Here is an 18,770-nt window from a genome sequence, read left to right on the forward strand (position 1 = left end):
TCACCTGTTATAATATGTCATTGACTTATCGTTGATTAATTGGGACCAACGGAGGCAAACAGACTCATGGTTTGGATTATTAGAAATAAATTTTAGTTAAGATTATTAGAAATAAATCGCTCATAATTGTGATTATTAAAATGTATTTTTTCAATTATTATTGATTTTTTTTTTCTTTTATTAAGACTATCCACAATTCCACGCGAATGAAACAATATCCATAGTATAATTCGAACCCTACTTTGAAGTAACCTCCATAGATAAACTATTAAAGCATCAAACTATTAAAACAAACAAATAAGCTACATACATCAAATTATTTTGGATAGGGTTTGTGGGATGAAAGCATAAAGAACCGATACATTCATACATGAGATGACAAGGGTTGACCCCATAATTTGATTAAATGATTGGAAAATCTGAGATCCAAATTTCAAGCCATCTTTGAATAAATAATTTTTTTTTAAAAAATTATAATTCATGCAAATAGATCAAATTGCCATAAATATATATTTTATTTTAAAAAAGACTAAAATATCTTTCATTCTCTCCTAACATCGGTGATTTTTTTAGTTTTTAATAATAGGAGAAAAAAAACCCGGGAAAGCAAAAGTTACTAAACAAAATTGTAACCGTACACGTGTCACGATCGGAAGAATGGCAGCTTGAAAACTCGGGCTATATAAATCGGAAAAACTCAAAGGTGGGTTTAATGATCAAGTCATACATTATACCTGAATAAATTTCTCTTTACAAGATTTGCATTCTCTCTCTTGTTGAATGCATTTCTTTTATTGAGCTCTTCTCTTTTTCTTTCATTTCCTATATTTTCCCTCTTCTCTTTGATTTTTTATTATTTTTTTTTTCTTTACATATATATTTGGACTTCAATTTTTTGAGGTGTAATCGTGCAAGTCTTATTACAGAGTTCATTTCACTCGTTAAATTGAAATGTAAGTTTGTCTTTCTCTTTTTTTTTTTTCGGGTTATTTTTTTTTTTTTTGACTCGTATTTATTTAACACGTGTATTGTATACAAGACGTTTAGTTCATCTCGAATTACCGTAAAAACTAATTTTGGAAATTGTTGATTGCTTATGTGATTTGGGTGACTAACCGTCTAACACAATTACACAATATATCGTTGTTGTAAGACTTGTAACAAAATATATATATATATATATATATATATATATATATATATATATATATATATATATATATATATATATATATATATATATATATATATATATATATATTGCTTAAATTTATGTTTAGTTTAGAAAAAAGATTTACCTGTTTGGCTGTTTATTAATAAGTTTTAAATTGAGAATTTTAAACGTTTTCTGCTGTTTTTTTTTTTATTATTTTTTACAAAATTTTCTGCTGGGTATTTCCTTTTTAGCGTTATTTTGTATTGAAATATTGATGTTTTATGTGTAAGAAAAAAAAATTGATGTTTTAATTAGTAACTTTGAACTTGAGAAAAAAGTGATTTTGATGACTGATTATTATGAGATTTTTTTTTTTTTTTTTTTTTTTTTTTTTGGTTTAGTACTATGAGATTAAATCTGGATGCGTTGTGCTAGATCTACTTTAATATATAATTAATTTTAAAAATCTGTTTTGGATTTTTTTGGACTTTTTTTTGAATCTTTATTTCAATAGTTATTTTTCTGTTTTTAGTATCCTATAGAAGTATTGATCATCTTTTCTTGTGAATTATTGGATTAAAAAGTTCCATTTTTTCCACAAAAATCTGTCCTTTTGTAACTTTTATGAACCCAGCTTTTTCGTAATTTCGCTTTCAAATTTTGGTCGGCTATCGCGATCATTCCTGGGATTATCGGTCCATTCTCCAGAAAAATCTCTTCAATAAACCAAGTTTTTTTGGGTCCTACTTTTTCCGTTTCTTAATTATGGCATCAATTAGAGTTACATGTATCCGTGCACAACTTTAATATGACCACAGAAATAAAAACGAACACTATATTATGGAATGGAGAGAATATAATTAAAGAATGGTAGACTTTATTTTCCGAACTTAAAAATCTTAATGATATTTAAATAGTGTAAAATCCCTATTGTTACAAAAATGAACGAAGAAAGTACTTCTCTATGATTGCCTTGAATCCCCACATTTTGAAGCCTAATAAATTTTTTGTACTTTAAAATATCATACTTATCGAGTATGACGGTGATACCTCATCTAATTTTTAATTTGTTTAGTCAGGCCGTATGACCTATACATGTAAAAGTACATATATGACTACCCAATATTACAATTTCAATTGCTGATTTAGAATTTGATTGTTGAATGAATATTTGGGAGCAGCTAGCTAGGCCGAAATGACGATCACACCTAAGATTTCTGTCAACAATGGGAACCTTGTGGTTCATGGGAAGACCATATTGAAAGGGGTACCAGACAATATCATCTTAACCCCAGGTTCAGGCAATGGTTTGGCTGCTGGTTCATTTATCGGTGCCTCGGCTTCTGATAGCAAATGCCTTCATGTGTTTCCCATGGGTGCTTTAGAGTAAGCATCTCCTTTTTCGACTTTTTCTTTGTGCAAAGTTAACATTGTTTTGTTTATAAGGAAGATACATGATCTAAGTATCCGACTCTAGCTAGTTTATCAATGTGGTATTTTCTTGTTTTGTACTTTGTTAGTCATATTGATGTTCCTAAATCTGTATTGTATGGGTAAATAATGAGGTGAGTTGAAAAAAAACTGATTCTAGCAGTCTTAGTTTATACTTTATACTAATTGAGATTGGAAACTTGAACTTGTTCTTTATTTAGTGTCGAAATTTCTTTTATCAAAGAGGTATGTCACTGAAAGGGTTGATTCTGGTTGTGGAGAGGAAGTGAACAGGTTTTTGTATGTTCATATGAGCTTAAAGAAGTATGCTCGTATAGTTTGGTGAATGATGGGTGATAAACTTTACTTAGAGTTTCACACACACATATTGTTTTATTTTTCTTTTTTTCGTATGGAAAGGTTGAGTAGTATGCTATGTTTGTAATAGATGATAACATTCTGTGTTGGGTGTGGCAGGGGTTTGCGATTCATGTGTTGTTTCCGGTTCAAGCTGTGGTGGATGACTCAGAGGATGGGAAAGTGTGGAAAAGATGTTCCCCTTGAAACTCAATTCATGCTTGTAGAGAGCAAGGACTCCACTGCTGAAGGTGAACCAGATGGCTCTCCGACAATATACACCGTCTTTCTTCCCCTTCTGGAGGGCCCATTCCGAGCTGTTCTTCAAGGGAATGAAAAGAATGAGATAGAGATTTGCGTTGAGAGCGGTGAGTGATCTTGGCCATGAAAGTGCATGCTCGTAACTTGTCTTTAATTTGCCCACTCATTAAACTCTGGTAGACTAGTTTCTACATCTCGAAAATAGTAGTGGACTAATTACTACTGCAAACAGAACCAAGGTGGAAAAATAGTCCAATTTAAAATAAAACATAGATAACAGCTAAATAAATGGAGTATATACATGGAGCATCCTCTACTTTGCATCACCAGCCACACTGCGACAGTCTCCAATAGATTCTTCCACGATATATGGAGACTAGTGTTTGAGTTTCATAGTAATAGTGCAGCTGTCATTAATCAGCTTTCAACCAAGCTGATCAAGTGGACCGAACAAACTATCATTCAGATCATTCATATAGATGGAATTTATTGCATTTCGGAAGTAAATGGTGTCCGAAAGATCAGATACGACTTTGCTTTTTTTTTTACGGTTACAGGGGATACTGCTGTTCAGACCTGCCAAGGGCTTCACCTAGTTTACATGCATGCTGGGACCAATCCTTATGAAGTAGTCGATCAGGCTGTAAAGTAAGTGCCTTTCTTATTCTTTAAAAAGGCTTTTTTCTTTTGTAGATTCTTATTGAAATATTGAATTGTTTATAATGACATCCAAAGCCAATGGCGGTTTTGAAAATTATATTACCTATAGTTTTGTAAAACATGAGCTGTGATTAGAAATTAGGTTATGTGAAATTTGTTTTCCCTAGTTGTCTTTCTGCTGTTAGATACTGCTCCTGATAAATGCTTCTGTTTCATGCAGGGCTGTAGAGAAACATATGCAAACTTTCCGTCACCGAGAGAAGAAAAGGGTAAGTAAACTCTTTTGGTAGTGTCATTTAAGTGGTTGCCCCCTGATTTCCAGAAATTGCTGAATCAATTAAGACTAAATTTGTTATGGTTTCCTCCAGTTGCCTAGTTTTGTTGATTGGTTTGGCTGGTGTACATGGGATGCTTTCTACACTGATGTCACGGCTGAAGGTGTAGATGAAGGCCTTGAAAGGTACTGTGATGGTCTTATGTTAATCTCAAGATTCATGATAGTACAGAATAACTGAATTCTTGCTGCTTGTTGCAGTTTGTCAAAGGGTGGAGCCCCACCACGGTTCTTGATCATTGATGATGGCTGGCAGCAGATAGGAAATGAGATTGTCAAAGATGAAAATTGTGTTGTGCAAGAAGGGGCACAGTAAGTACATGTTTTCATTCCTCTACAACATTTTCATGTAAAGCCTTCATGTTTGGTTTGTTATTAAGTGTTCAGATGCTTAAGTCCTAAAACTTGCATGATTAGCTTCTGATTTTCTTAGAAAGGCTAGAGTAGATTTCGCAAATCTTCACGTCATTCATGCTGGAATACACTTAAACTCGTTGCTACAAATCCTTTCCTAGAAAGGAAAAGAAAATGGAATCTAATGATGTCCAGTCCTCAAGAATGAAATAGTGTTCTTAACTTTAATTATTATGTAATTTATGTGCATGTGTCGGGTAATGATATTCTGTATTAATGGTAATTTTTGGTGCAATTTTTTCTTTTGTAGATTTGCTAACAGACTAACTGGAATTAAAGAGAATGCCAAGTTCCAAAACAAAAAGAATGGTGAAGACAATAATCAGGTTCCAGGTCTGAAGCATGTTGTAGATGAAGCTAAACAACGCCACAATGTGAAGTAAGTAGCCTAACTAGCTGATCAATGATTTTCTTACTACTTATGATCTGCCTTATATGCTATTTATTCTCTTCAAACATATGACTTTTTTCAACTGACAAGGTTAGCTTGTTTTGATCCCAACCATGAACCTTGTGGGAGTAAATTGGTGGATATAATGATTTATTCCAGCAGACATTTTTCTAGTCAAAATTTTAGTGACATCCATTTTTCAAAAGTTGCTTGTCGTTGACTTCGAGTTTATCCAAATGGGCTAGCATACCATTAGAGCATTTTAAAATTTTCCATCAAAAATGGTATTGCTGAACATGGCAAGCAAGCGAGTTATGTCTTATAAAGTTTGTTTGAGTGATCCTACTTCTTACATGATTATTCCAGAGTTTCTAGAGTTTCATATCACCTGCTTCTTTATGATCTGGCGCCTAGTTATCTGGGGTTTGATGGCAATTTGCCTGTGTAGTTTGTTGGGGGTGTAAAATAGACGTGTGATTAGAATTACAAAATGAGGAAGTTATGGTATCCAATAAAGAAAAAAAATATCATGCTCTGTAGAACTTTGTTTTTAGTAAAAATTGGTTTCAATATCCTTATTTGGTTTATTTGCATGTGTTCTAGGAGTGTGTATGTGTGGCATGCTCTGGCTGGATATTGGGGTGGAGTTAAACCTGCAGCTGCTGGTATGGAACACTACGATACTGCTTTGGCATACCCAGTTCAGTCTCCTGGTGTATTGGGTAACCAGCCAGATGTTGTCATGGATAGCCTTTCTGTCCATGGTCTTGGTTTGGTCCATCCAAAGAAAGTCTTCAATTTCTATAATGAGCTCCATGCATATCTTGCTTCATGTGGAGTAGATGGTGTCAAAGTTGATGTTCAAAATATTATTGAGACCCTTGGCGCTGGTCATGGTGGCAGAGTTTCACTCACCCGTGCCTACCACCAGGCACTTGAAGCCTCCATTGCAAGGAACTTTCCTGATAATGGATGCATTTCTTGCATGTGTCACAACACTGATGGCATATATAGTACCAAGCAGACTGCTGTTGTGAGGGCTTCCGATGATTTCTATCCTCGGGATCCTGCTTCCCATACCATACACATTTCCTCTGTGGCTTATAATTCACTTTTCCTTGGAGAATTCATGCAACCTGATTGGGATATGTTTCATGTAAGTATTATACTTCATACTGTATTTTGCATGCTAAATTTCATTGACTATTTATAGATGCATTGGGTGTCTCGGATGAGTTACTAATACTCAGAACCTTGCTTTGCAGAGCTTGCACCCAGCTGCAGATTATCATGCAGCAGCTCGTGCAGTTGGTGGATGTCCAATTTATGTGAGGTAAGGAGATGGTTTATACTTTGCTACTTTTTTATATTAAATTTTAGAAATGTTATTTATGCTTAATATGAGAACTAAAATTTTCAATTCCACAGTGACAAGCCAGGACATCACAACTTTAAGCTTTTAAGGAAGCTGGTTCTTCCTGACGGGTCAGTACTCCGTGCTCGCTTGCCTGGAAGGCCTACTCGTGATTGCCTCTTTAATGACCCTGCCAGAGATGGAACTAGGTACATGTCACTGCATTTCAGTTTTTCTGATGTGATTATTTACTGTTATCAATTATCACCTGGTGAAAGTGACTGATAGAGTGATAAACATTGCAGTTTGCTCAAAATTTGGAATGTGAACAAATGTTCTGGTGTTGTTGGCGTGTTCAATTGCCAGGGTGCTGGTTGGTGCAAGATTGAGAAAAAGACCCGCATACACGATACAGCTCCTGGAACACTTACTAGTTTTGTCCATGCCATTGACGTGGATTCCATTGCTGAAGTAGCTGGGCCAGACTGGAATGGGGAAGTGATTGTGTATATGTATCAATCAGGTAACCATTACCATAATCGATTTGTGAATTCCTGGGAGATTGTTCCTTTTTCCCTTTCAATTTTTTCTATAGAATTTGGAGGGGGGGTGGATGGGGTGGTTCATATCGAGGCATAAAGGCCAATTGATGTAGCCAAGTTGGAACGGAGTCTAGTTTATCCGACAGTTGAACTCTAACAATTGCATATTTGAATCGCAGGGGAGGTGGTTCGGCTACCTAAAGGAGCTTCATTGCCTGTGACTCTCAAAGTCTTGGAATATGAACTCTTTCATATCTGCCCTCTTAAGGTAAGTCCTTGCATTTTATGTTTTCGGAGAGTTACTACTTATTATCTTGATATCTTCCCATACATGTAGCTGGAATAACCAAGTAAACAATACATGCTGAAGTAAAGACCTTTTGTGTGCAGGAAATTACAAGCAGCATTTCATTTACACCAATTGGATTACTTGATATGTACAATTGCGGTGGAGCAGTTGACCAATTTGATGTTCCACTATCATCTGACGAGAAAACCGAGCATTCTAGCGGTGAAGTTCCTACAGAGCAGATAAACTCACTCAGCATCACACAATCTCCAACTGTGATCAAGCTCAAAGTACGAGGATGTGGCCGGTTTGGAGCTTACTCTTCCCAGAGCCCATCCAAATGTACCGTGGATGGTGTGGAGACAGACTTTCAGTATGATTCGGAAACTGGTCTGCTGACCATAACTCTGCCAGTCCCACAGGAGGAGATGTACAGATGGTCTGTTGAAATCCAAGTATAATCAACGGGTTCAGAATATCCACATTCTTTCAGAATATTGCCACTTTGCAGCTGCATGTGGGTCGGCGGCACTGCAGCTGATCAATTCATGGTCCTTATGATCAATTGGGTTGGAACTATTTACTATTGCAACAAACTTACAGAGGGGTAGGTGGGCAGCAATGGTTATCAGGGTTTTTGTACTGTATTTTAGAGTTAGTAAGAGCAAGAGAATGGTGTGAGGAAAATAATAGAGTAGGGTGTTATTTTACTTATGTGCAATAACAAAAATCCATTAGCTTTTATACTGAAGTTGTTCTCGGTCTCTTCAAAATATATTTACACTCTATTGTCATTAGACTCGTTACTTTTAAGTTTGTGCAAATCAGTTCAATTTTAATTGTCACGTTACTAGTTTAAATTATATTATCAAATGTCAACACGATAAACAATTCAGGACTTGAGGGAGAGAGACAAGAACAAAAAGTATACTAATCTTATATCACATCTTAAAAAACAATGTATTAGAAAGAATATTTGGACCAAAAACAATGTTGCATAGTCATTGGGCCATCTAAGGAGGCTTCGCTTTTTTTTTTAGAATAGCATCTAAGGAGGCTTCGCTTAGGGCTTTAATAGACTGACCAATTCTATTAATGCTAAGATTGCTAATAAGCAAGGTTGCAAATCATTATTTTTGAAAGATTAAAGCTTAGCCAATATTTGATTTTAATTATTATTAAATTAATGAAAATTGATAATTGAAGAAAAAATAGATATCATTTTCTTTTTTTTTTTTTCTTTTTTTTTTCTTTTTTTTGGAATAAGATATCATTTTCTTTTGAAAAACATATTTCAACCTTCCTAGGAATTGTTTGTAAGTGTCGTTTGACTATCTTTCATAAATAAAATCATTTTTCTTCTCATCAAAAAAAAAAAAAAAAAAAAAAAAAAAACAAAACAAACATATTTCAACCTATGTTTTCACTTTTTTTTCATAAGGATATTTTCATTATTTGTCCCTCTCAAAACAAACTATGTAAATTCAGTTAAATTGTTTTTATATATGAAACATTTCACACCAAAACAAACAAAGCATCAGTTTCGGAGTTCACTAGTAACATTTTCCCGCACTTAATTTACAAGTTATTCTAGCCGATTGTGGTTTTAGTGTGCAAAGGTCTACAAAACCCATTTTTAAGGAATCTATTATTATTAAGGCTATTTATCAGTCCAAGATCAGACTAAATCGGACTGAAGATGGAAAATTTGAATTTCAAGAACCAAAGAACGGATTGATTAAGCATGGACCAAATCGAAACCGGACCGCTTTAAACCGATTTTCAACTTTTTTAAAAAAATTTCTAAATTTTTAATAATTTTATGAAAAACTCAGGGAAAAAATAGGAAAAAAAAAATTTTAACGTCTTTTCATGTATGTTCAATTTTAAAAAATCATACCATGCATTAAAGTTTTCTAATCTTAATCATTATTTTAGCTTTTATGCATAATTTTAAGCAAAAAATCAATCAGGTCCAACACAAGTTTATATAGGGTTTTGGACTAGAAAAATAAATTTCTCAACTCGAAGATCGAACTGGTTAATTCGGTCTGGTCTACTTTTTGGTCCAGAACGATTTTTGAACACCCCTAATCATTATCTAAACTATTTTATTTATGCTTAGGATCTTACTATTGTATTATAGGAAAAATGTAAACTAATAATCCCACCTTTAGTCGGTCTTCCATAAACAATCCCACCTTTTGAAGTTCCAGAAATAATCCCACCTTTAACATGGATCTTCCATAAACGATCCCTATGACCTATAACCGGTTAAACCGGTCAAACTTTTTTTATTTTTTTTAAATTCATCTTCTTCCATCTTCCTTGAGTTCCTTCTATGAACTGCCACCAAAATTACCACCAGCCCACCACCTCCTCAACTCCTCACTTGTCATCGGCCACCACTCACCCAGCCATCACCAATCGCAACCCTCACACAACACCACCAACCATAAACACCTTTCCACTCCTCCACCAGCAAGCCCCCTAACACCCACGCAACCTCTAGCAGCACCTAAAGGCCGAAAACCCCACACCCACCATCCACGACTTCTTCCGTCGCGATTCAACAAACCCACCCTCCAAACAAAAATCCCACACATTATCGATCCTCAAACGCAGCGTCGCACAATGCGCCACCACTGCAGCGCCTACTTGCAGGCCGCTGATCCTCCATATCTAACAACTACAACATCAATTCACACCCACAAATCAGCCCTAAAATGGGTAAAATAATCCCCAAAATTAAATTAAGAAGGAATAATTGGGGTCGATTATGGGCTTTGGAGCTTGCAAACTCCGTCTCAAGCCCCCAGAAAACCAGACCCATCCCTGAAAAATCAACCCCCAACCATGACAAACTCCATCCCGATCCCAAAATCCCCACCTAGCCCTGAAAACTCCCCCCGAAAACGCCCTAACCACCCTAAAAAAACCCCTTTGTCAAGCTTCCGATTGGCTGATTGAGTTGTTGGGGAAGGCAGGGGCAGGATGAGGAAGGGAAAGGGGGTCGTTAGGTGGCTGGTTTTTTTTTTTTTTTTTTTTTAATTTTTAAAAAATAGAATAAACCAATCAATAGTCAACACGTGTCTTGTAACCTAATAAAACCGGTTAGCAAAACAATCCAACCGGTCAAGGTTTGTTAGTGGAAGATCCCTATCAAAGGTGGGATTGTTTCCGAAATTTCAAAAGGTGGGATTGTTTGTGGAAGACCGATTAAAGGTGGGATTATTAGTTTACAATTTTCCTGTATTATATCACTATTGCATGATATTTATGTAAGGATGCAATGTACTTTTACATAGCTCTCACACCACTTATAATCTCTGGGAAGATTATGGTGTCCACCTAAAATTATTTTAATACCCTCATTTAATTTTCATTGAAACACTATAGGGTTGGGGCATTTTGGACAACTAATAATCTGATAAAGTATTGTTGACAAATTAGATAAATAAGGAGAAAAAAAATCTTTATGACATTAATGTGTTAATCAATCAAACTTTAAAATTTCGAAAACTTTACTACTTGTATCAAAATTCAATATTAGTTGATAATTATCGATCAGAGTTTAGTATTTCGGACAATATAAATTATTGACATCAAATTATTACGTGTATCAAGTTAAATTTGATATATTCTACCATTAATCTATCAATCTATAAAATCATTGGCATTAATTTGTCAAAACAACAATTAGTGTCCAAATCAATTTTAATAGACATTAAACTATACATAAGATGGACACTGATTATAATTCAATAAATAAATTAATAGTTTGCACTTTCTATTATATAAAGACAATTTTGTCCCTATCATGAATTACTTAATTAAAATATAATCTCTCTTTTCACTATGTATATACCTGTAATAATACAATATATATATGTTTTAAAAAAAATACCTTTAATATATGTATATCTTTATCTTAAATGACTTATGTACATATTTACATTAATTATAGTGTTTTAAAAATTAAAATTAGTTGTATATGTGTGCCTACTAATTTCGTAAATAATAATTTTATTCTAATAAAATTGCGATCTACTTGATTTGATCACTTAAAAAAAAAATCAACATCACTTTTATATATTATTTTTATCATTATTGATAATATTTGCGCACACATCACGTGCATATAAACGCTAGTGCTAGGACTGCTAGCATATCCCAAGTTTCTAATCAAGGGATTATGTTAGAGATATGATATCATCAATATCGGAAAATACATGTGTGATATATTTTCAGCATTGATCTTATTAGGAGAATAATATATTTATCTTTATTTATGTTAAAGATATTAGTAAGAGAATATATCTTTAGGTTTATGGTTAGGTTAGTATATCTTATAGGAATATTGTTTCCTATCTTATGAGCGTAGGTTTTGTATAAATACTCTACCTATCGATGAATAATAAAAGATAACATGTCTCTTTGAGCTAACTTTTTTTTTTTCCGGGGTAGCATGTGCTACCCCTTGTGCCTTCGTGGGTCCGCCACTATATATATATATATATAAAGTTTGATGACAAATTAATTATTATCTATAATTAACATTCTTAACTCCTTACAATTTGTTATTTTACAGAAAATGCTAGTAGCATTGGAATTATAGCTACTATCTCAAAAAAATGGTTGGATAGTTCTTGAGTTTCTCCGTTGAGGCATTGCCAACCAGCAACCCCGTGTACTGATGATGTTTTTGCAAAGGGAATTGTCAGTTCTCCAATGATTATTACCTAATAGGCGTGTCGTACACCTAACAAATAAAAATAAACCTAAGAAGACCACTATTATGTAGATAGGCAAGCAAGGGTTGGATCCCAAGAGACTATTGTTCAACCAATTATAACGACTCAAGCAATTACTAAGCAAGGAATCAATTCAAATAATATGGAGTATACTTACTAATTAAATAACACAATTATTCTAAATAATAAGAGAAATTCGATGATAAAAACATCCAAGATCAAGCATCACCACGAATATAACCAATGCATAGTCATTCTACCCCTAACATATAATACAATCGACAAGAGGAAAAGTAATCCCTATAAAATACCAAAGGTCTCTCTCGAGTTATCAATGGCTTCCCTAATCACAATCAAGCCTACTCTCGTGGAATCATGCAAATTAGAGACATTAAGCACATTACTCTAACTTCCTAATCATTCATTCAACTATTCTCATGATAAGCTTCAAACCCTTAATTGATCTATTCAAATCCGTTAAAACCCAACTCTTATTGCAATTAAAACAAAGGAATAATAACAATACTAATTATCTCTAATCTAGTATTGGCATAAACACAATCAATTAAGCATGTCAATTGCAATCAATTACATTATACTAAAGGCGAACCTAAAATAACACTTGGCAATATAATATAAAGTGTTTTTCCTCCAAAACAACTTACTAAAAAAAAGCCTTATTTTTATATTTGTATCAAAATTTTGACTATTGATTTGTACAAAATATAAAACAAACTTCTTTAAATATAACATTTCCCATAATAACTATTACATATATATTTAATTATTTTCTTTCACATATATACTCCTATCATTTAAAAAAAAAACAATACATTTCATACTTTTTTTTAAAGAAATATATTTCTTACTTTATAATACTAAGTTATACTCTTTTTTGATAAAATTTATTGTCGTTAAAGTTATTTGAAAACCGTGCATTGCACAGGGTTTAATCTAGTTATCATTAAAGAATTTACAGAAATAATTCATGCATCAATCATATTAGGGTTCCACTAGATCTTAGAATAAGATAACTACTCACTCATGATTATAAAAACAACTAAAAGAATTAAAGAAAACATAATTAATAATAAAAGAAATTAAAGAGAGTAAGATAGTACCAAATCTTGAATTGCAATGAAAAAAAAGTTCTAGAGAGAAAACTAGGTCTAAGAGTTCATCCCAATAAAACTATGGACATAAAGAAGTATTTATACTCCAATAGAAAAACCTAGACAAAAGATAGTAAATATCTTAAATTATCTAAAATACGTGTGCAGGCACGGACATGCCAAATAAAGGCACGTACCTGACCGCACACGTCTAAATCTTCTTCATTGGGGCACGGACATGCTCGCATATAGGCAAAAACATGCTTGCATGCATAGCAGCTCCATGACATCTTCCGCAATAGCACCGACGTGTCTTCTCAATAGCACGAACGTGCCACCTCCCAAAAATGAGGTGGCAACATCACAAACTTTTCCATCAACGAGGCACGGACGTCCTTGTTATTGGCATGGACGTGCCTGCACAGCATCGTGCTTCACTCGCATCCACGTTCATGCCCGCACAAAGGTATGGACACCCTGCTCGCATTTTTCTTCTTTTCTCAGCTTCTTTACTTCCTTCCTTGACTAGGTACTATACATCCATGCCTTATCCAACATGGACGTGTTTGACTTGAAAACTGCTCCAAGTGAACTTAGCTTCAATCTTTGATGCTCGTGAACCTCAGTTTAGATTCGCAACACCATAAAATCTCCAAATTAGCTTCGTTAATCTTGAAATACATCAAAATAACAAAACTACCCATAAAAGCACAAAGTCATTGCAACTAAACCAAATCAAGTCAAAATGAACCAAAATCGACTAAACTAGCTAGACTCAAAAACTAACTAAAAAAGACTCTAAAAATACACACAATACACCATATATCATTACAGCGCCTATTGTTGTCCTATGAATGATAAATAACATATCCTAACCATGCATAAGGCAACACTTTTCTTATGGAGATGTTTTGAGGGTGCTATTGTAATTTCTTATAATACCATAGCCATTAAATTAATAATAATAATCTCATACTTCTTTCTTTTATTCATTGACATGATTCACTCTCTCTTTATATTTTAAAATTGATTTATTTAATATTTTTACAAATATAGTAGATTGGTAGTACATAATAGTTTTGTATTGATTTGTAACATTTTAAAGATGAAAACCAATCATATTTTAAATTAAAAATCAGTTTCAAAGGGTTTTGTATTGTGTTGGATTAGAGACCAAAATATTATTTTTTATCAAACGAAGATCATCAACTTGACTATCTTAGTCGTTCCATTTATCTAGTCCAGACCAACTTTTGAACATCCCTAGTCTAATTAAGTGATATAATTCAACTGTAATTTCTTGTTAAAAAATTAAGATAATAAAAAATCTCAATTAGGAAAAAGAGTAGGCTAACTATCCCAATTAATAAGCTCCCATCCTTAGTTGTATTGCACTTGTATTTCAAACATTTCCCATCACTTAAAAACATATTAACGTTACCTCTATCTAGTATCTACCTAGTATATCAACTAAATCTTCAAACTTACAAGAGAAAACAACCACCAACACCTTTAAATTTACTCCTTTTGTTATTGTTTGTCACTTCAATATGATAAAATAATGGACATTTCACTAACCAAATGTATAATCTCTTCAACAAAAAAAAAAAACCTAATCACACATACTCCCACACCCAATCACCCATACTATCAATACAAACGTGCACATAAAACGTATACTACTATAATTAATTACAATTTAAAACGCCACGTGTCTATGAAAACTAACACATATTATTGCTAAACATTAGTTTTGAAGTCACACAACATACAATCAATACTTCATTAAGGTATGGGGTTTAAGTAACCCATACTTAAGTCTCCACATCACTAATTAATTATTCCTTATCATAATCATAATCATAATCATATTATAGTAATAGCTTGTTGACTTGTTGTTAGATACTCAACCCTTGTAAGTTTTTCATTCCATGATTATATGTTTGACTATATATATTGGTATTTTTGTCATAAAATTAATGATGATGTATATTAAGACTTGAGAAAAAAACAATGAGAGAGATTGAGTAAAAAAAGGCTGCACTCAACAGCCCATACCTTTGGAATTCATTCTGGATCCTTCGTCCCTTAAAAATGTAACAAGGAAGTTTTCGGTGTGACGTTAGAAAATTAAGTTTAAAGGGGAGGTTTCCAATCTCACACGCCTAAAAGTGCTTTTTAATGTGGATATGGCATAAAAACATTCAGCAAATAGGCCAAATACAAACATTAAGTAACAAGTTGCCGTTTGTGGACGGTTTTCATTGTACACCTGAATGCAATTGCTGGCATGCACACCTGGATGTAACTATCCCGCTTGTAAACTAACGAAATAATCCCTATAACACTGATCGAGTAACCCTTGTAATATTGACCAGGTTACTCTTGTAATATTGATCTGGTAACCCTTTAACTTAACACTAACGAAGTAACCCATGTAACACTAATAAAGTAACCCCCATAACACTAATGAAGTAACCCCCATGATAGTTGGTCATATGGTGTGGCTAACCATCTATAAGAATTTGTGATTTGAGAAAGTTTCGAATGAGAAAATGGGCAACAAAAGAGTGTGGGCCTATCGCACTTGTGAAGTCGTGATATACTTTAACGTATAGTGGCTTGGATAGGACACCCTAAAAATTTCAGGTATTGAGGTAATGAAATATGACATTCACCTTATTGTCACAAATCACAATTTTAAACTTAACTTTAATAGTGATGGGTTTATATGATGGTGAATGATCGTTACAAGGGTGAGAGATATTCTGGTGTAGTGGCACAGAAGGTCGCCTTGCATCCTTGAGGTTCGAGGTTTGATTCTCATCAATGACAAAAAGCGAAGTTCAATTGTGATCAATGACAAATCTCCTATCCTTACCCCTTGCTAACAAGGTTTCTTTCCTATGATAGGAGCCTTAGGCTTGACCTCACCATATATTTAAGAAATAATATTGTTACAAGGTTAATTAATTAGATTGTGCACATATACAATCTCTATGTTTATGTCAAAACTTACTTTGGTACATTTTTCTATTCGTGCTATTTTGAGTTACTGAACTAAACTGAACTGAATTGATTGGAACTGAACTGAATATTTTATGAGAGAAGGAAATTAGGAACTGAACTAAACTAAACTGATTGGAACTGAACTGAATTGAAATTAAGTTGAAGAGAACATGCCCTAATTCTATTCTTCATAGGTTAGAAGATATATATAGGAGCCTAATGATATTAATTTATTTGTCCATCCAATAGAGGCCTCATGTTGCAAGATTTAATTAAAATAGAGAATCTATGCCAATATAATTATGGTCTATCACAATACACAAATGACAATGATAGTAAAGTACGATTTATATGGATGCTGTAACACCTAAATTAGTCGAAATGATAATTATTTTTTGACATAATTACATACTAACGAGTGATAGTTTTTCTAATGGACCATGTTTATACCGTATAAAACACTTTGGCTGACCAATTAATTTGTAGGTCATCAAAACTACGTAATATTGCATTATACTTCGTGTTACTCTAATTATGCCACATCATCTTGAACATTAAAAGAAGTCTTGAAATCTCGATCGGATCTGTGGTACTATATGCATACCAATATTACAATCAACTACGGAGTAACAATTAATGAATGATATATAAGTATTGCATAAGTATATACTACGTAAGAATGAATGATAATTGGTAAATGATTTAATTAGAACATATTTAAAGTTTGAAAATTGGGATAGGCATATTGCAAATAATTGAGTCAAATTTCAAATACTTTGACTATAAATTCTCATTAATTTATAAGAGATAATATAGTCATGTGAGGTCTTGTTAGATTCGTCTCATTATATATTTAATTACATAATTAAAGCTATATACATTGCAAGACGTATTTGGGAGACCGTGCAAAGTTCAATGTGGCAAAAAAAAATTAGGGATAGAGGGGGGACTTGTGTAGATACTCCACGACTGTTTATTTGACCTAAATATTAATGTATTAAGGTTTGTTCTCTTCAGATTATTTTCAGTTCAATTCTTAATTTCTTTCTCTCATAAAATATTCACTTCAGTTTAGATCAGCTCAGTTCAGTCAATCGAAACAAGCCCTTAAATTAGTCAACCAAAAAAGTGAGTTGCACAATATCTCTAAATCTACATGTTCTTTGTGAAAACTATTTGCACACAAATTTTGAACAAAAACTGAGTGTGCATGATAATACTAATGTAATCAAACAATATTAGCTTAGAGAGTTAGAGCAACTTTTAAATGTGGCCTGGGTAACCTTTTATCCTGTTCTGAGAGTAACTTGTAATAATCCTAATATGATTTCAATGTAAAAGGCCAGGCCATGAGATAGATTTTAATAGTATAAGAATTATTATTATTATTATTTTTTTTTTTTTTTTTTTTGGTGCAAGAGAGGGACAAGCCCCACTATCGATAAAATGCATTATACAATACTACATCTGTTTCTTTTTAGTTGACACGTATTCCTTTTTAGGAATTTTTTTTTAGTTGACATGTTTCCTTTTAGGGTAAATTTTTTACCTTACATTTACAAGGTACCCCACTTGTTTTTTCATTTTCTCTCACTCTCTCTCCTCTCCTTAATATATATGCCTAAATCAAACGTGTCAACTAAATAGAAACGGAGTAAGTATTTATTAAACACCTAATTTATTTATTTATTTAAAAGTTTTTAAAATTTAAAAAAGATACTGAGAGATCCAGTTTGCATTGTTTTAATGTAGATTACATGTGGTCATTTTTATGTAAGATATATTAGAGGATAAAAGCGTATTAAATTTTATAATAAATGTAATAAAGAAAAATTACATTCCGTATTAAGCTTGTATGTGTATTGATTTTGTTTAAGCATTGTTTAAAGATTTTAACTTAAATAAAGTTAAATACAAGTAGTACACAATTACAAATGTTGAATAGAGTGACATATAGCTATGTTGGAAAGCTTTTCTCCTGTTTCAGGTGATCTTATGACTCGTTACCCGCCTTTAGCAGTTATTGATTATCAATTTTAAGAATCCTTTTTTGAGTCGTTACTCTAGTCTATACAAATTAAACATCAAAAGCTAGCTAACTGCCAAGTTAGCCATGCTAAGTAGAATTTCAAGATACTATTCCTCTCTTTGCCTAGTATATATCATATGTTAGCTACTAGCTTGTGAATTAATGAGTACCCTTATTAATAAATTTCATGTCAAGAAAACTATTATGTAGCTTGGTGCTTGACCAATCTAATTTCTTGATAGAGTATAAAACATATTCCTGGGCCTCAACCATCAGATTAAGCTTTTGGTTGAATTGGTCCTCTAACATGGTATCGGAGTCAGCGTGACACAAAGGTCACGGGTTCGAATCTCATCCGCCCCTCCTTCAAAGTGGAATTAATTACAAAACTCTCAAGTATAGGCTTAGCTTGGTCGATAACATTAATAACTTAGGGCCTATTTTGATTGACTGAATTGAACTAAACTGGGCTGAACTGAACTGAACTGAACTGGATATTTTATAAGAGAAGGAAATTAAGAACCGAATCGAATTGAACTGAATTGAACTTATTGGAACTGGAATGAACTGAAAATAATTTGAAGAGAACAGACCCTTAATTCACATTAATGTTCTATTTAACGATGCATGCTGCCCAAAATGTTAACCAAAACGTATTACCAACCAAGATATCTAAT

General features: G+C 33.2%; 1 protein-coding gene across 1 annotated transcript; it reads left to right on the forward strand.

Moving 5' to 3' along the window:
- Window positions 1–709: 709 nt before the first annotated feature.
- Window positions 710–8,002, forward strand: LOC110691484 (probable galactinol--sucrose galactosyltransferase 2). Its single transcript, XM_021868423.1, has 14 exons — window positions 710–953; window positions 2,338–2,542; window positions 3,065–3,312; window positions 3,763–3,853; window positions 4,086–4,134; window positions 4,234–4,325; window positions 4,401–4,511; window positions 4,864–4,992; window positions 5,608–6,160; window positions 6,270–6,337; window positions 6,433–6,567; window positions 6,664–6,881; window positions 7,080–7,168; window positions 7,291–8,002. The coding sequence occupies exons 2-14, from the start codon at window positions 2,352–2,354 to the stop codon at window positions 7,648–7,650; spliced, it is 2,334 nt and encodes a 777-aa protein (XP_021724115.1). The 5' UTR covers window positions 710–953; window positions 2,338–2,351; the 3' UTR covers window positions 7,651–8,002.
- Window positions 8,003–18,770: the final 10,768 nt, after the last annotated feature.

Source organism: Chenopodium quinoa, unplaced genomic scaffold (assembly GCF_001683475.1).
Source record: "Chenopodium quinoa cultivar QQ74 unplaced genomic scaffold, ASM168347v1, whole genome shotgun sequence".
Classification (NCBI taxonomy): Eukaryota; Viridiplantae; Streptophyta; class Magnoliopsida; order Caryophyllales; family Amaranthaceae; genus Chenopodium; species Chenopodium quinoa.